This window comes from Bidens hawaiensis, unplaced genomic scaffold (genome assembly GCF_021521415.1).
Source record: "Bidens hawaiensis isolate Kalapana, Puna unplaced genomic scaffold, B.hawaiensis_p1.1 tig00004444_1, whole genome shotgun sequence".
Lineage (NCBI taxonomy): Eukaryota > Viridiplantae > Streptophyta > Magnoliopsida > Asterales > Asteraceae > Bidens > Bidens hawaiensis.
Genome location: NW_027491267.1, coordinates 198,827 through 217,455, shown reverse-complemented (window position 1 = coordinate 217,455; position 18,629 = coordinate 198,827). Strand labels below are relative to the sequence as shown.

General features: G+C 33.9%; 2 protein-coding genes across 3 annotated transcripts; one reads left to right on the top strand and one right to left on the bottom strand.

The window, feature by feature from the left end:
• The first annotated feature begins 1,809 nt into the window (after window positions 1–1,809).
• Window positions 1,810–3,968, top strand: LOC143626572 (uncharacterized). The gene is made up of 2 exons (XM_077096625.1): window positions 1,810–2,794; window positions 3,771–3,968. The coding sequence occupies exon 1, from the start codon at window positions 1,832–1,834 to the stop codon at window positions 2,741–2,743; it is 912 nt and encodes a 303-aa protein (XP_076952740.1). The 5' UTR covers window positions 1,810–1,831; the 3' UTR covers window positions 2,744–2,794; window positions 3,771–3,968.
• An 8,755-nt stretch (window positions 3,969–12,723) lies between these two features.
• Window positions 12,724–17,022, bottom strand: LOC143626592 (serine/threonine-protein kinase/endoribonuclease IRE1a-like). 2 transcript variants are annotated; one of them, XM_077096642.1, is made up of 7 exons: window positions 16,833–17,022; window positions 15,668–15,767; window positions 15,089–15,561; window positions 14,821–14,993; window positions 14,492–14,738; window positions 13,273–13,573; window positions 12,724–12,915 (listed from the first exon to the last, which is right to left on the bottom strand). In XM_077096642.1, exons 1-7 carry the CDS (start codon window positions 16,979–16,981, stop codon window positions 12,778–12,780), a joined length of 1,581 nt encoding a protein of 526 aa, XP_076952757.1. In that variant the 5' UTR covers window positions 16,982–17,022; the 3' UTR covers window positions 12,724–12,777. The 2 variants fall into 2 exon arrangements, with proteins under 2 accessions (XP_076952757.1, XP_076952758.1); XM_077096643.1 differs by having other exon boundaries at window positions 15,674–15,767.
• Between the last annotated feature and the right edge of the window lie 1,607 nt (window positions 17,023–18,629).

Sequence of the window (18,629 nt, the reverse complement as noted above, 5' to 3'; positions counted from 1 at the left end):
AGAAAAAAATCTAAAAATTACAACAAAAGAATCAAAATCAAGAACAAAATAATAACAGCATATATTAGCAAATACTTATAACAGCAAAATAAAAAATCTAATAATAACAACAAAATATAAATCAGCAAATACTTATAACGTCTCATGATCGAAAACTCGCAAATACGAACAAAATATAACAGCGAATACCTATAAAAATAAACCTAATGATAACAGCAAATTGATTCTCATTGTTTTCATGTAAAGAATAAAATGTATTTAATCCTGTTTCGATATATATATATATATATATATATATATATATATATATATATAGGGTAAGGCTAAAATGAAAACCCACTTGAGTTGTGAAAACCCGCAAAAACCCTATGTAACATCGTTTTTTTTTTTTTGTTACATGTAATATATGTTATAACATTTAATACAAAACATCGAAACATCAAAAAAAATGTTTTGCTATTTTTTAACATTTTTTTACTAATTTTTATATATGTTTTCAGGAGAGAAAAAAAATTATATTTATATTTACATTTTTCATTCACTATAATTGTGGATCACAAGATTTAAACATTAATTAAAAATATGTGGTTGAGAATGTGTTTCTAGAGTTTTCACAACTAAAATGGGTTTTTATTTTATACTTAACATATATATATATATATATATATATATATATATATATATATATATATATATATATATATATATGAAGATTATCAAGAGAAAACTCACCTTTAAAGAGAAAACTTAAAAACTCTTAAAGAATTATTTTTAATTAAAAATAAAAAAATATTTTCAAAATTCTGTTTTAGCCATTATTCTTATATTTTCTTATATTTCACTCGAAAAATATAAAAAAAATAAAAAAAATAAAAAAAACCGCTGTAATGCACATACGTATTACTGTGCGATATCATTGTATTATACATGTGTATTACTATGTATTTTTGAGTTTAATAGTGTTTTATTATATATATTCAATATTTGTGTATTGTATATGTGTAGTAATGTTGTATTATATGGAAAAATAATAATAATAAAATAAAAGTCGATGTGGTGCACATGTGCGTTAATGTTGTATTACACATACGTACCAATGTGTATTCGATGTGTGTATTAGTCTTATATTGCATATATACAATGGTGTGTATCAAATATGTGCAATAGTGTTGTATTATATGCAATACAAACACTTTTGCATATATACAATGCACCGTATTATACATGCAAACTATACAGACAAGGTTACCGACAAGTTTTTTTTTTTTTTTGGAACCAATAATAACAAATAAGAATAATTGAAAAAAAAACTTTAAAAATTTTCTTTTTGTTAAGTTAAAAATAGTTTTTTAGAAGTTTTTAAGATTTTTTAATATATATATATATATATATATATATATATATATATATATATATATAACCAATTTTCATTTTGTGTATGAAAACAACTCGTTGCAGACCATTTTCTGAAAACCCTAATTGTAACAACACGTGTTATCAACATCAGCATCAGGTGCGTAGCTTCTTCACCTCCTGTTCAATTCATCTCTAATTCGCTATTCAAATTCAGTCAATTGCTCACGATTCTCTGTTTTTGTTAATCGGTTCGATAGATTGCAATTGGCATAAAATTAGGGTTTGGATTCAGATTAGGTTTATGTGAAATTGAATCTGAATTATGTGAATCTGTGTATTGTTGGTGCGCGAATTGAGCTATTCGTTAGGCTTTGATAGAAATGAGATTTAGTTGCTTGTTATGTTCTTGATTTTTTGTATTCAACTATTGATTATATGCAGTTATCATTACACACAAAGTTTGATGTATTAAAAAATGGAAGGAAATGTATGCGATGTTAATCATTTGGATTCCGATGTACTTTTGCCTCCACGAAAGCGGTTACTTGCGTGTTTGAAAAAGCAAAACAGTGATGTGAATGTAAGTCTGAATTCGCCTTCCGAATGTAACTCGCTGGATTTAATAGATACGCGGATCAGTTACTTATTGAAACCTCATTTGAGTAATGACAACCCTTCGCAAGAGGAGATTGAGGAAGCTTCTAGAACAGCAGCGGAAGTGGCCGTTAAAGTGGCGATGGTGGCACGGGCTGCCGCTCAAGAGAAGGCGGTTATTGCCGCTAGAGCCATGGCTGCTGCAAAGAAAGCGTTAGAGTTAGTAGGAAATGGTGATGAGGGTGTTCAAATACGATCTTATGCAGAACAGCTTAAGAAGAACAAAGCGAAAAAGCAAGTTGATGTGCAAATGTTGTATGATAATTATAACAATAAACCAGGGTTTGAGAATAATAATACTAATAACAAAAAGACAAATGATGAGGAATTAGCATGTAAATTACATCACACAATAAACAGCTCACCTAGAATTTCAAAATCTGGTGTATACGATGTAAAGAAGCATAAACATAAAAAGCTTAAAACTTTAGAAGATGGAGGAGTTAGCTATGCTAAGGAAGTAGAAAACATAACAAAGTCAAACGTGGGAAACGGGTCAAAGGTGAAAGCGGGTGATGATGATATCACTATTGGTAGGAAAAGAGGAAGAATGAAACAGAAGAAGTTGCCATTAAGTATTTGTCATGATAAGGATCATGCAAATCCTAAAGAAGATGTTTCTAAAAGCCCGTCATCTCTGGGACCCACTGCGAGTGAGAAGGGGCCGTTGTGGAAGTTTCAGGCGTTTAAGGCACATGCGTGTGTAAAACGGAATAAAGTTATGCAGTTGTGATTATCATATGTTTACTATAGCATGATTAATTTGGACAGCAGAATGGATCAGGTAATAATATTCTCTTCTCTTGCTCAATTTTTTTTAATACCTTTAATAATCTGTCGTCTTCTTATAGTTTTTGGTCACGTTGTTGTGATTCATACTTTAGCAATTACATATACAGCATCCTATTTACTCCATTTTTGGAAATTTTGACCACAGACGATATGCATGAGATTATATTTGACGGTAAATTGTAACTATATCTATATTTAAGAGTAAAAAGCGTTCATGGCGTGAGATGAGTGAATAGTGTCGTTTTAACATATATAATTATATGTGTGTGTGTGATAAGCAAAACCAAACTACAAAAAATGTGCTGGCGCTCCACACTACCACCCATGTCCAAGTCCACCCCCTCCCCCACCAATCCCGGTTCTACGATTTTAAGTGGTTTCCCTTTGTTTTGTATTATTTTTTTTCCATTTTGTTTTTTTTTTCTGTTTCCTGTTTTTATATTTTAATTTAGATAATAGTATTGAACTAAATGATTTTTAAAATGCTTAATTTAGTATTTTAGTTAATTATAGTATTCTTGAAATGTTAAAGAAGATAAGTGCAATTTTAGGTTTCTTATAATACGTTTAAACACATAATTATTATTTTATAAAAACAAAACCCTGATTTTTTTAATTTACAGATATATCGTTAAAAAGTGTTTTTGTAACCTGAGTTTTGATTTTCAAAAACTACCTGCTGCAACACGTGGGCTGATATTTTTCTAATCTATGCTTAAGGTGTGGATTTGCGAGGATCACTTTTGTAATGTTTCAAAATATCGGTTTGTGGCTGTGTTTTTCTAGCCACATAAATAAAATGAATAGCAAGTGCGTTCTTGTGAATAAAAGATCTCATCATTATGAGATGCTGCTAGAAGTCTCGAAATATAAATTAAAAGTAGGATGTTTAGTTATTTTTACTCTATTTTGATAGGCATATTTCGTGTGTATGTGATAACAGTGATTATTTGATGTTGGTCCTGCAGGGTCAATGTGAACTTCTAGAGAATCGTTGTTGTGAGATCATTAGTGGATGATCGATCGTTTAGTGCAAAAGCTTCAAACTGTTGGTAATCCTTTTTCTCAATAATATTTGTGGTTGTTGGTTGTGTTTGGCATGGGTTTGTAAAGACTCAGAAAATTTCAGACTGGAAATCGTTAGTTATTATGTTTTTGTCAACCTCCAGATTTATTGTAATGATGGCGTAATTTGGTCATTAATGATTTTTTTAGTGTCTTGTTGCTAGCAGAGATCCAAGGGGATTTTTTCGATATTTGATTGATTAGAGTTTACTTTGAATTTTTGAAAATTAATGCGTTTTGGGTATTTTATTACTTTTCGAGAATAGGACTTCTTGAAATTCAATCTAGACCTGATATCTCATATGGTTCAAGTATAATCTATGCATAGTTCTATGCATAGTTCTTTGAATTATAATCTATGCATAGTTCTTTGAATTATAATCTAGGAAAATTGGTTTTAAATAATCCCAACTATTGCCTATTGGCAAAATAACAGTTCCAATTTAACACTTGGCTGGTGACGGTCCCAACTAAAGGTGTATTTGTTTTTAATGATTCATGACTAACGAAGCCTTAACTCCGTTAGTATAATGCTGAGGTGGCATGCCATGTTGTCAAAAAAAAACCTTATGTGGCATAGAAGTGGGCCCCAATACCCAACCTTCCTCTCTATCTTCCTTCTTCTTCCCTTTACCCCCACCATCACTAACCTGCAACCACCACCATCTTCTTCCTCTTTTCTGTCGCCACGCACCACCACCAACCCATCACCGTACATCTCCTATCCCATTGCAATCCCATCGGCACTACCAAAGTCGTCGCTAGCGCTGTCACCAGTGGAGGAGCAAACCCGTTACATTTGCGACGTGTTGATGGAAAATGAAAACCCTTGCTCCGACTGGGATATCGATTTCACCGAAGAACTCCAATCTATCGACGCTATTTTCGAATCTCGCAAACCCACCTTCGTCGATCGACCTAAAACACACCGAAGATTGCCGGATTCGTTGTTCAAAGTTTCACGTGAATGTAATCTGATTGGTGACTCTTCATCCGCTTTATTGCCGTGCCACAACCGCCGCCAGCTCCGTAATGGGATAGAAGATGTACGGTGATGGGTTGGTGGTGGTGTGTGGCGGCAGAAAAGAGGAAGAAGGTGGTGGTGGTGGTTGCAAGTTAATGACGGTGAGGGTAAGGTGAAGAAGAAGGAAGATGGAGAAGAAGGTTGGGGATTGGGGCCCACTTCTATGCCACATAAGGTTTTTATGACAACATGGCATGCCCACCTCAGCATCATACTAACGGAGTTAAGGCTTCGTTAGTTGCGAATCATTAAAAACAAATACACCTTTAGTTAGGACCGTCACCAGCCAAGTGTTTAGTTGGGACTGTTATTTGCCAATAGGCAATGGTTGGGATTATTTAAAACCAATTTTCCTATAATCTATGCATAGTTCAAGTATAATCTATGCATAGTTCTTTGAATTAACATCTGCAAGTTGTTAGAATGCTTACGTATTTGAAGCCATCTCTAGGTAGAAGGTATACTGTTTTAGAGCATTCTCATCACACTCCCTATCTTCAAATCAAAAATTACACCAAAACTCACTTTATTTTCTCTCCCAATTTCAATTAAATAATACTTTTTATACCTTTTCTCTTTCATTCACTCACAACCACTTTCAAAATATATTAAAAATTTATATGGGATGAACATTAACTTTTCAAATATACAGAAAAATCATTAATTTTTCTAAAATATAAAAACTCTTCACTCACAACACCCTGAATCACTCTCTAAATTATAAAAACATCCCTCACATTATATGAGGAGTTGAATGAGAATGCTCTTAGAAAGCTAAAATTTTGAATAAAAAGAAAATGCTGCTAAATTCGGATTGGTGTATGTCGTCCAACTCGTACAAAAAAAAGTGTATTGGTTATTGTTAATCTCAACTATCATCTTTTTGTCGTTGCAGGTCTCAACTAACGAATTGGCTGCTAACGGTCTCATCTTTTAACGTATTTGTTCCCAATAAGGCTGTAATCGAGCCTAGTTGAGGTCGAGCCAGGGTGTGCTCCACCTCGAACTTATTCGAGCTGGCTCGAGCTCTGCTCGTTTTCTTTATCGAGCTGAAAAATCGAGCTCGAGCTCAGCTTGCTTAAAGCTTGAGCCGAGCTCGTCGAGCCGGCTCCTTTAATTTTTAATTTTTTTTTATTTTTTATTTTTTATTTTACAAATTTTGATATCTAAGAGACAAAAATTATAATTTTAACGTACATATTATATATAATTTATAACTAGTGAATTTATATATCTATATGGTTTACTTTTTTTATATTTCTATAAGGGTTTATGGATCGAGTGGCATAATATATGTATGATTTTTATTTATTTATTTCTTGGTGTGCTATTATTATATATATTAAAATTTAGGGTTTAATGTAAACGAGCCGAGCTAACGAGTCAAGCCAAGACTGAGCCACAAGGCGAGCTAACCCTGACCCGAGCTCAGCTCGTATAGAAATCGAGCCGAGACGAGTCAAGCTAATTTAGAATTGAGCTTTTTTCAAGCCAAGCTACTTACGCGCAAGACGCGAGACACGGACTTTTTGAACAGCCCTAGTTCCCAATGATCCGCGACTAATAGAATCTCAACGCCATTACTTGCAGGTTGCCGGAATAAACGTTTTTCACTGGAAAACACATATTTTTTTTTCGGAAAACTCAACTTTTCATCACAAACATTTTTATAACCTTGGATCAGACCTTTTGGAAACTTTTTCTAGTAAAAGCCTTAATTATTGAGATCGTCGGAAACCTAGAACCATCGTCAGAATCGGTTGCTGGTGCCAAGTGGTGGTGGTGGGTTGGTGATGGTGTTGGTGTTCAGCTTGAGTTTTCCGGCCAAAAAATGTGGCTTTTACCGCGAAAAGTATTTCCGGCGACCTACAGGTAACAGCGTTAGGATTCTGTTAGTCGTGAAGCGTTGGGAACAAATACGTTAAAATATGAGACCGTCAGCAGCCAATTCATTAGTTGGGACCGGGAGCAACTAAAAGATGATAGTTAGGATTAATAAAAACTAACTTACCAAAAAATAAAGTATCGTGCCTTGGATCATTTTACAGAGGCAGAGTAGAGTGTCACTGTCGCTTACACGGTCAACCATGGATATGACTTAGGGCGCGTTCGTTTCATGGACTTTTTTTAAAGGAATTGGAATTGGAATTGGAATGTTTGAGAATCCCTATCATGTGTTTGGTTGCTTAATATGTATTGGAATTGGAATTGGAATTGGTTTCGAGCTAACACGAGTTTTCGCACTAGACGGGTTGGGTTTCGGTTTCCTTTGTTTATTTTTGGTCGATTTCGGAGCACTGGACGGGTTGGGTTTCGGTTTCTTTTGTTTGTTTCTGGTTGGTTACGGATTCGTTTTCGGCCATTTGTTTCGTTGTGGTCGGTTTTTTCAGTTTCATTTCTGTTTGGTTTCAGTTTTGTTTCGTTTTGATCGATTTTTTCAGTTTCCATCAATTCGGTTCAGTTTTGGTTTATGTTTTGTTTTCGTCGACTTTCAGTTTTGGCTCATTTTTCGGGTTTTTTTTTTTAAGAATGAGGGCAAAGGCGGAAACGTTTTAGTTTTTTTACATTTTTTGTATATATTTTGAGTTATGATTTTTATTAATTTTTTTGAATATTTTTTGGAGGGGTTTTTATTATTAATAAGAAAATCCTTTATTTTTCATAACAATCATTTCAAATAGGTGGGATTTTAAAATCCCATGAAATATGGGATTTGATGGGATTTAGTTTCCATTTCCATTCTTTCATTTAATGAAACGAACATATCAATTCATGGGATTTAAAATCTCATTCCTTATAATCCTTTCAAATCTTTGAAACGAACAACACCTTAGTGTGATAGTATTGAAACTTCTTGTTGATTGTAAAATAACACATCCATTACCAATAAATCTTTTCTTGTGATAATCGAGCAGTGATTCTTATTTTTGCTTATTTGGTACAAAAGTGTATAGATGAAAACATGCAACTTATTCGATACACAAATTGAGGAAAACATGCATCTTTCGGATTCAGGAAAGAACTGAAACATTTTTTTTTCCCTTTTGAAAGATACATAAGCGAAACTATCAACCTATTGATATTGGAAGACCCAATGGATTCTTCCAATGTATTATTTTTGGTCTAATCGAATTCATAGGTACAGGAAGAAGCCTTGTCAAATAAAGGTTTTTTCTTTCGACCATATTTGATTGCTAATCGAGCATATCCAATATTTACAGTTCGATGGTTGGTTGTTCACGGCCTTACCATTTCTTTTTTGGGTTCAATATCAGCAATGCAGTTCATACAATGATAAACCTAATATGAATTATAGATCTATGACACAATTAAGTATCCCTCTCTTTCCTTTTTTTCAGAAGCATGTCACCACACAGGCGGCATAGGGACGTAAAATGGGGGATCCTTGCAACTTGTTTCGAACTGAAATAATAAGCTCACAAGCTTGATCTTATTTCACTGCCGAGAAATGAAAGAAGATTTCCATCTCCGATTTTAACACAAACATAGTTCCCTTCTTTTTAGGTGTGAAGTAGTGTCAAACCAAAATACCTAACAAGCACTAGCTCCCTAAACAGGAGGTGATCCATCCGCATGAGTGGAAGACACACGGAGTAGTATCACATTAAGAAGCATTGTATATATGGATAGCTACACGGGTCACATGAGTTAATGTGGGCCGTATGTGTCAAAACACTTTGACTAATTTGTCACAGGCGATGTAACGCAAGACGGATTTACACCATACAACACGTAATAGGTCATTTGGCTCGTATGCATAATGGATACTGGTGTCTAGATGGGGTGGTGTACCATTATAAGTGCCCGTTTCATTGGTTTGTTTATGACATGTTGACACCAGTGGCGGAGCTACATGTATTAGTACGACGTCAACCGACACCGATGATTTTGAAATTTGTATGGTGCGTATAATATGAAAACTATTGGGGTCAATCGATATTTCACTTGGCGCGGGTTATATTCCCACTAAGTGAATGACAACAGTAGTTTAATTCTATTATGCTCTTTCGTATCCCTTCTCATTCACTTAGTACGTGATTGATTTCGACTTCCATTGTTGTTTTAAACATTTTTTTTTGCAATTTTATGAATACCTTGTATCTATTTGTTTTACCAACTAGGCAACAAACAACATGGCTAATTTTCTTTTATAGTAATATGCTGGCCCATATTTTTTGAGAGGATGGTACTGTCACACCCTAATCTACGACAAAATGTCAGGGTAAGACTAATTGTACAGTAGTTAACAAGACACTAACAGTAATATAGTGACAAACACATCACACAATTATCCGAAGAGCTAATAAATATTATCCATAAACCAAAAACAATATTTAAAATAAAACAATATTCGTTGATATCCAACGGTCCAATCTATAAGCTTCAAACTTCTTTTATCCAATATATGCACCTGCAACATCTATATATATATATATATATTTTCAACACAACGGTTGCTGCACAAAACACAAGTTTTTGATATATACAATAATAAATAAACAATACAATGCGAATGCGATAATTACAATAATTAATTGAAAGAAAAACAAATAAATTCGTTCATCATGGAACTAAGCCAAGCTACTAAGACGGGTGTATGATCATACTAATGAGGATGAAGATGAGGTCACCAAAAATAAAGCAATAAACACTTATTCATATAACATATAACAACTAATCATGCAATACACGTATATATTAGAATTGTGGTCGAGGATGATACATAATGATAAAGATATTTGTGGTACACACATTTCCCCCAAAACAATAAAAGTAAGATGGGACATTACTCACCTTAGAAAGTTGGCGAGTGAAAGAAAATAATTAAATAGAAGAAGACCGAATTAAGCGAGCTGACTAAACCGAACTCGAGGATGCACTAAAATTTAAATAAATATTATAAAGTTAAAATTAAACTAAACCGAATATGAGATTTAACATAAAAATAAAGAAAACGAAACTTAAGCGAGTGTTTAGTTCGTAGTCGGTCCGAATGTCGTTATGAGATTGGAATCGGGCCCAACATGTCTAAAACTTAATTATAAACACAAAACATTGAAAAATCAGAAGTTAATTTGGGTTAATTCATAATGCATTTGAAAAGCTCCAAACTAGTTCATAACATAAACCCTAAATTGAATTTGATTCAATTGAACACGAAATCCCCTAAATTCATGAAATTGGACGAGGGCTTTTGTTCTAGGTTTGATAACAATCAGTAAAAATACAAACTTACCCGATAATTGATTAAGAAAGTAGAAGAAATAGAGATCTTAAGAGTTGTTGACTTCCAAAAGTCAAAATTGCTTGAACTTGAGACTAAAACACTAAGGATGAATTTTGAGAGTGAATGAGTTAGGTAAGTGTTTTGCAGAGACTAATAGGGGTATATTAAGGAATGAACGAGCTTGATGATCAAGAAATCATTCAAATCAAAGAGAAAGTTTATCATTAAGTTTATGTTTATCCCAAGTGTTTAAATGAATTAATGGATAGAAATTGAGTTTGGAGATAATAATTAGAGTTTGAACCATGATATACATCTATCCTTATCAATTATTCAAGAAGATTCGCGAAATAAGATCAAAAATTGGGGAACGACATTTGCGGCCATAAAGAGCTTCGAACAGAGCCATTTCAATGTTAGAATGGAAACAACTGTTGTACGGGAATTCAATGAGTGGTAGATAAGTGTCCCAATTAATACCAAATTCAAGCACACAAGATCTAAGTATATCCTCTTAAGTCTGAAGAGTTATCTCAGATTAGCCATCGGTTTGAGGATGATAAGCAGTGCTATGATCTAATCGAGTTCACAAAGCTTTTTGAAGAAATTGCCAAAAATGCAGGTGAAACGACCATCACAATCAGATATGATAGTCAAAGGCACTCCGTGACAACAAACAATGTGCTTGACATAAAGCTTAGCAAGTTGCTCGACTGAAAATTTCCCTCGAATGGAAATGAAGTGAGCAGATTAGGTTAGCCGATCGATGATTACCCAAATGCTATCATGTAAGTCACGGGTTGTTGGAAGTTTAGTGATGAAATCCATAGCAATGTCATCCCACTTCCAAATGGGAATCCGAGCTTGCTTGAGCAAACCGAAAGGTATTTGGTGCTCGGTTTTAACCTTAGAGCATGTAAGACATTTGGATACGTATATCGCAATATCCTTCTTCATTCTGGGCCACCAATAGATGGAATGAAGATCGACATATATTTTATTTACACCGGGATGAACAGAGTATCTGACTTATGCGCTTCATCTAAGAAGAAGATGCGAAAACCTTCACGATCGGGAATCCATAAACGATTAATGAAACATAGCAAGCCATTTCATTTGGTTTCGAGTTGGAGTTTGGCACCACATAACATCTTGTGATACATGTTACCTTCGGTGAGAGAGACCTACTGAGCTTCATAGACACGACAAAGAAGACCAGGTTGATTAACAACGCAATTAAGCAACACATATTTAACAAATTCCTTACAACTAAGGCATCGACCATGACATTCGCTTTACAGGTATGGTAGTGAATCTCACAATCATTGTCGCTACGTAACTCGGCCCATCGTTGTTGTCTCATGTTAAGCTCTTTTTGATAGAAAATATGTTGAAGACTCTTATGATCGGTGTAAACAAGTAAGAAATTTCGTACCATAGAGCTAGTGTCTCCACATTTCTAGAGCGAATCACTTGCCAGATAATTGAAGGCCACAGAAAAACCGAAGGCCGCCGCTACGGGAGACATAGCAGCGATTGGGGCTGCTAGATGCGAATTTGAGCCATGTTGGGGTGTTGGGTTATCACCGTCGAACGACCACACTGCCTCTGTGGCTTCTTTCTTCCTCGCCGGAACTCTAACAGATGCTCGCTACTACTAAGTATCTAGGGTTCAAGCGAGTGGAATCACAAATGATGTAAATGCCCCTCAAGTTATTTGAAAGATAAACTTATTTATGGTTATTTGTTTTGCTTTATAACAATAAAATTTGAAAAAGGCTTCGAATTCTCATTTTATTTCAGACCTCCAAAAGGCTTAGGCCGGCATTGTTAGACACACTTAGAAGTAAAGGCGATAGGCCATTTGTCACTTTGTTTCGATTGCACTTGATAATTGTACAGGATCTTAATTCATTCCAGTTAAGTGGTATGAGATCCTTTGATAGACTAAATAAAAATCACTGTATGTTCAATTAAGTAATACTTTACGTTACCTTTTCTTTCTCTAATATTCACAAGCACTTTCATAAAATATTAAAAAATTTAGAATGCTATAGAAACTTTTTAAAATATACAAAAAAAAATCAAATTTTTTTCTCTCTCCTTCACTCACAAGTCACAACACCCTAAATCACTCCCTGTATTATACAAACCTCACATAATATGATGGATGGATTAAGAATGCTCTTAGAGCATTGCCAACCCATCCCCTAAAATTATTTGAGGAGGGTTTGTAAATTATAAGGTGGGGTTGTGAGTGGTTGTGAGTGTAAATTATAGGATGGAGAGAGAAAATATAGTGATTTTTTGTAAATTTGGGGAAAATGTAGTGATTTTTTTGTAAATTATATGATGGAGAGAGAAAACTGTAATGAAAAAGGTATAAAAAATATTATTTAATTAAATAGAAGAGAAAAATATATTGTTTTTTAGTGTAATTATATGATATATATGGATATAGGGATAGGGAACGTGATGAGAATGCTCTTATAACTCTATTTATCTTAGTTTTTTTTAGTGTGAATTTTTTATTTGGTTTGTCTACTCAACTCACTTTAGGCCTACATATATTACGTTCTATTGATATAACAAACCCATAAAACATTGGGCCGAAACATTCACAACACAACTAATATAATTAGTTTTTCAAATACTTATTGAACCATTCCTCTTGTTTGCAGTGAAGATGCATAACTTTATACACCTCCATCAACAGTTTGGGAAACCTACTGCCAAAGTAGTCATCGAATCCTTCCGGCATAGATCCCAACGATACCTGTGTTTCATGAAGTTAAAATACAGGCAGACTGAAGTTAAACAGTCTAAACAAGTAACATTTCAATATAGTAAAGGGGTTCTCATCCCGACCCTCAATTCCGTTTCGTTCATTTCTTTTTCTTTTTTTTTTTTAAGATTTATAAAAGAAAATATACCGTTATACAATGATTATTTGGTTTTAAGCATTTGAGAAGACAATACTGAATACCCGTTCTCTTTTTAGCTATGGTGTAATCTTTTTAACTCGTTGGAAATTAAAAAGAACCAAAAACATAAAGTAAAACACATCGATCCAGTTTTAACTTTTAACTGACCAGCCACAATTTGTATAATTTAAATGTTGTGAATATCGAACCTGAATTTCCTCAGGAAATTTTCGGTAATGATTCAATGTATTTCTAATAGCGCGGAGCAAGTCTCGGACACTCTTGTAATTGTAGTTCCTGTGTTGTCGGATGCTAGAGATAAACGCAGATTCCATTTTAACATTCCACTTTCTGCATATAACAAGACCTTTGCTTTCTAATGCGGTAAGAACAACGGAATCACCTCTTTGGGCTTCTAATTCTAGCCAATCACTGGTATCCCTCAAAAACGACATTCGTGTCTCAGAATTCCAAAATAGAGGGTGGCATAGCACCTCTAATATCTTTGGCCTGATAAAAGTACAAGAAAAAAACTAGTAAATTTACATAAAAGCAAATACTAACTAGAGCTAGAGGTGTAAATGAGTCAAGCCGCTGAGGTCTGATCGTTAACTTTTAAATCGAGCCAAGCTAAAATGAGCTTTACCTCAAATTGAAGCATTTAAGAAACTAGTCCACGCCCAAGCTTCACATACACAATTATTATTTTTTATAATTACATAATATATATTCTTAAATACAGAATTATGGAAAAAAAATCCAGTCAATACTACCCAGAATACTTCCTCCTTCCCATTATTAGCAAAGAGATAAGGATATATATCTAAATAAGTGTAATTATCTTGTATAGTCACATTTATAGGGATTTAAGGTTGTATGTTTACTCTATATATAAAGAGTTTATCTTCAATAATAATTCAAAGAGTTTTTCATGTTTGGGATTGAGTTTGAAAACAACTTATTGACTTATTGGCTTTTTCAAAAAGCCATTTTGAAAAGTCAGGATTTGTGGTTTTTTAAATACCTCTTTCAAAATGCTAAAATATAAATGATTGTTGTGATAGCCAGGCACTTTTAAACTTATTGGCATTTTTGAAAAAGCCAATAAGTCAATAAGTTGTTTTCAAACTTAATCCCAAAGATGTATATATTTTTTTATGAGACTACAGCAATGAACTCTAAATACCGCGCCACTGTCAAGCACCCTACCGCCAGTGTCATTCGCAATACTTCAAGGTTATTATGTACCATAAATACCTTCTAATTCAAGGTTATTAGAAACTAGTAAAATAGCATGTAACAAACAGAAAAACAAATATAGAGGGTCATGAAAACCAATGTCAATAGTTAACGGAAAAATCATCTCTGTGTCAGTGTGTGATTGTATGTATACATACAGGGCTCAATCTTTACCACAATATGTTGTACCTAAGTTCAGGATTATGATTTAGTAATCGAGAGCACAGATCCAGAGCTTCGGGAATGCGTTCCACCAAGAAAAGACTCACTTTGTTTTTGGTCACATTAACGTCACGTTCATGAGGGTCGCCAAATGGATGTTTGCCACGAGTCATGCAAAAGAAGAGGACACACCCTAGACTAAACATATCCACGGCCTGTGTTTGGCATCCATGAAGAAGTTGTTCAGGCGCTTGCCATCCTGAACGCCCTGAACCTAATGCAACAATACCATAACAAATGGCTATAATCATTAGATTAAAGTCATCAACAAAAATTAAGTTGTTGATTTTAGTTACCGATAGCATGAGTTCCCAGTGATGACATGTCCCCAACAGCACGCTTGCTAATGCCCATATTTGAAAGTTTGGCACATAGGTCTTTTCCTTTTACTATCAACACGTTGTGAGGCTTCAAATTCCGATGAACAATCCTTAAGTCATGCAAATGTACAAGGCCAGCCACTATGTCCCTATGTTAAAGAACATGCATACATGTAAGAAGAAGCATTCATGATGTGAAAGATGCGTCAAATGGCTATAATCTAACATAAGGTTTTGAACATACCGCATCAGTTTTAACAAGACAGCGGAAGGGTAGTAAGTTGGCCTCCATAAATTAAAAGACTCTGAGTACCTCTTGTTCTGAACTAGATCATAAAGGTTGCAGTCGCAACGCTCCAATGAGAGATAAATAAAGTCAAGATCATGTTCATAGCCATACCAACGAACAATATTCGGATGTTGGTCAGAAGCAATAAGGTTTTGAATTTCTTTAAAGGCAACCTCGTGGTGACCAATGACAACGCGTTTCACAGCTACCTTACGACCTTCATATCTACCTTCAAAGACAATCTTCTTGTTACTCCCCTTTGCAATTTCTTTGCTTGACACAAATAATTTACCTATGGTCTTCCCTTTCATGTCACATTTCCTATGCCTTTTCTTTGATTCGAAAAGAACTATAAACATAAATGCGGCTATAACAAGAACCATGACAACAAATTGAAATGCATCTTGCATGCCTGAGATTTGTGAGCCCTAAAAGGAATTTAAGTGGAAAAAGAATTGAGGATGGTTTGGGTTAAAAGATGTATTGTAAACGGGCAATAAGCGCGCCATAATAATCAGTGTCGAAGTCTTATACATTTACCTCTTCGTCAAAATCCTCCGAACTGTCTACAAAACATCTGCCTCCACATGCAAATGCATCATCATTGATAGTACCACTATAGAAGTTGCTAGGGCTACAGTTTGGACAGAGAGATAGAGGCATGTAAGTGTAGTAGGATCAAATTATTAGTTCAACGAAAGTTTAGCGATACTTTCGGCTAGAAGTTTGTTTAATAATGGACGAACATGAAAAAGAATTCAGTTTGCTTAAATAAATGAACGAACATCAACAGAATTGGGTTCGTTAATTAACATTTGATAATGGATTTGTTTACGTTTGTTTATGATCTATTTATGGTCATAAGGCTTATTATATTTCTTAGTTTTTAAATTTTTAGCTTATTATGTCAAGTATTTTCATATGATTATGTCAGGTCATACAAACAAAAATGAACAAAACCATATCTTTAACGTACAAACATTAACAAAAATTTCCATTCGGTCATGTGTTCGTGAACTATTCATTTATTTGATAAATGCTTAACAAACGAACATGAACAAGGCCTCCTTCGGTTCGATTTGTTTAAAGTGCTACCTTATTACTCCTAATGATATAGCTAGGGATATAAACGAACCGAAATGAATGAAGCTTTGTTCATTAGTCTAGCATTAAACTTGTTCACGAACGGTTCATTAACGCTAACCAAACAGAAAATCTTGTTAATTAGATTTTTGTTATTAAAAGCATTATTTTATAAAACAAACCATTAACGAAACGAATTAAACATAAACAATAAAATTATAATATTTAAATGTTAGGTTGATTGTTACAAATAAAATGTTACAAATAAAATATTACAAAATTATAAAACAAACATTTAACTAACCAGCATAAATAAACAAACCAACATAAATGAACACATGACCAAACTGTGTTCATGCTCTTTCATTTAATCAAACGAACAAAATTTCTTGTCCGTGATCGTTCATTTATTAATCGAACGAACGTAAACAAACATCCCACCGGTTCACGAAGTGTTCGCTGAACGTTCGGTTCGTCTACAGCCGTAGATATAGGGCATCAACACACATAAAAGTGTATAAGATGATGAGGTAAGCAATTTGTTACCAGGGTCAACCCAAGTCAAACTTGTTGAGACAAAGTTCAACTAAACAGAGTAACTTAAATCTTAACTTACAGCTGTGCATCTTCATGGAAGATATTATGTTCTGGAACAGTGTCTTTAGATCCAAACAACAGCAAAAACACAGTCTGAAGATGATTGTGTTTCCATCCTAACAACAGCAAGACAATAATAAAAAAAACAAAAACATGACAATCATTCATCGGATGTTATTAAACCTTGAAGAAGTAAGGTTTGATGATTTTGAATTGAACTCGGTTTGCTAACTAACACATAATAGTAATTTAGGGGAAAAGAGTAAAGACAACTTCAGTTATGATCTTGAAAAACCTTTATTAATAGATTATTAGTCCTAAAAGAGTAATATATTATATTATTATTATTATTTTGCTGCTGTACGGTACTTCTAAGTGTGTTAAAATATTAGAAAAAGTGTATAAATATGGAAACAATACGTTGAAATATTAGAGCATTCCCCCTTCCCCGTAGATTATTTTATTCTTTTTTCTTATATTTAATTAAATAATATTTTTTTAGAATTAACCTATTATAAAGAGGATAAAAATAGAAGGGACGAGAAGAATGTGTTGACACACAAAAATACTTTAAAAAAATTTAAAATAAATTAATAAAAAAAACATAACTTAAAATTTAATTAAAACCGAAAAAGGTAAAAACACAAAAATGTTTCCACCGTCATTCTCGTTTTTAAAAAAAACACAATGTTGAGTGAAAAACATCATCATGTCTTTTGTTTATCATTGTGTTTATTTCCATCATTGACTGTTTATTTTTTCTTGATATTCTGTCTTTTTGTCTTGATATTGTGTTATATTACTTAGAATTGTGTTATATTTTTTCGGCATTGTATTATATTTGCGATCTATTGTGCCTTTTTTTTGTTATAATTGTGTCTTTTGTTCATCTTCGTCATTGTGTCTTTGATCTCGAAATTGTGTCTTTTTGTCTTTTTTTTTAACGGGAATGACTAGGGAAACATTTTAGTTTTTAAAACTTTTTCGTTTTTTATTTTTATTTTAAGTTATGATTTTTATTAATTTTTTTGAATTTATTTTTATGGGATTTTTTGTATGGTAACAAATCCTTCTCACATTTTTCTTTTTATTTTGTCTCCCTTTGTATTTTAACTTTACCATACTTTTTTATACTTTTATCATTACAGTTTTCTCTCTCTTCTACTTACAACCAATTCAACAAATTAATATTAAAAAATAAATTGGGCAAACAATGTTCCCCCATGTTTACAAAAAATCACTAAGGTAGCGTTTAGTATGTAGGAATGACAGTGAGAATGGAATGATTCATTACGTGGGAATGAAAAAAAATGATGTTTGGTTGCTCAGTAGAATGGAATCATCCATTACACATGGAATCCCATTCCATCAAAATCATTCTTTCCCACCCTCATTCTTTTTTTTTCATTCCATTCCTCCTTCACCATACTTTCTCAACAATACCACCACTTAACAACCAACACCACCACTATCGCCACCGCCACCACCACCACGTGATCGCCACCACCAACACTGCCGCCACTGCCTTACCACCAGCGCTACCACCCGCCACCACCTTACAACCAGAGTTACCACCGCCACCGCCGTCGCCACCATCGTTGCGGTAACCACCGCAACCATTGTCATTGCCTCCGCTTGGCCATCACCGCCACCACCATTGTCGCCACCGCCACTACCGCTTGACCAACGCCACCACCACCACCATCGCCACCGCTACCACCATTTTTGTCACCGGAGCTACCATCACCACCGTCGCCAATGTATTTTTTTTTTGGTAAAAATATTTTTTTTTGAGATAGGGGTGTTTTTTTAATTT

Bases quoted from the DNA above. Each gene is read 5' to 3' on its own strand.
- LOC143626572 (XM_077096625.1), top strand. From the start codon at position 1,832: ATGGAAGGAAATGTATGCGATGTTAATCATTTGGATTCCGATGTACTT.
- LOC143626592 (XM_077096642.1), bottom strand. From the start codon at position 16,981: ATGAATGATTGTCATGTTTTTGTTTTTTTTATTATTGTCTTGCTGTTG. The intron at 15,768-16,832 runs GTAAGTTAAGAT...TCCAAACTGTAG, and splicing joins TTCCATGAAGATGCACAGCT to CCCTAGCAACTTCTATAGTG. The intron at 14,994-15,088 runs GTATGTTCAAAA...TCTTTAACATAG, and splicing joins GTCTTGTTAAAACTGATGCG to GGACATAGTGGCTGGCCTTG.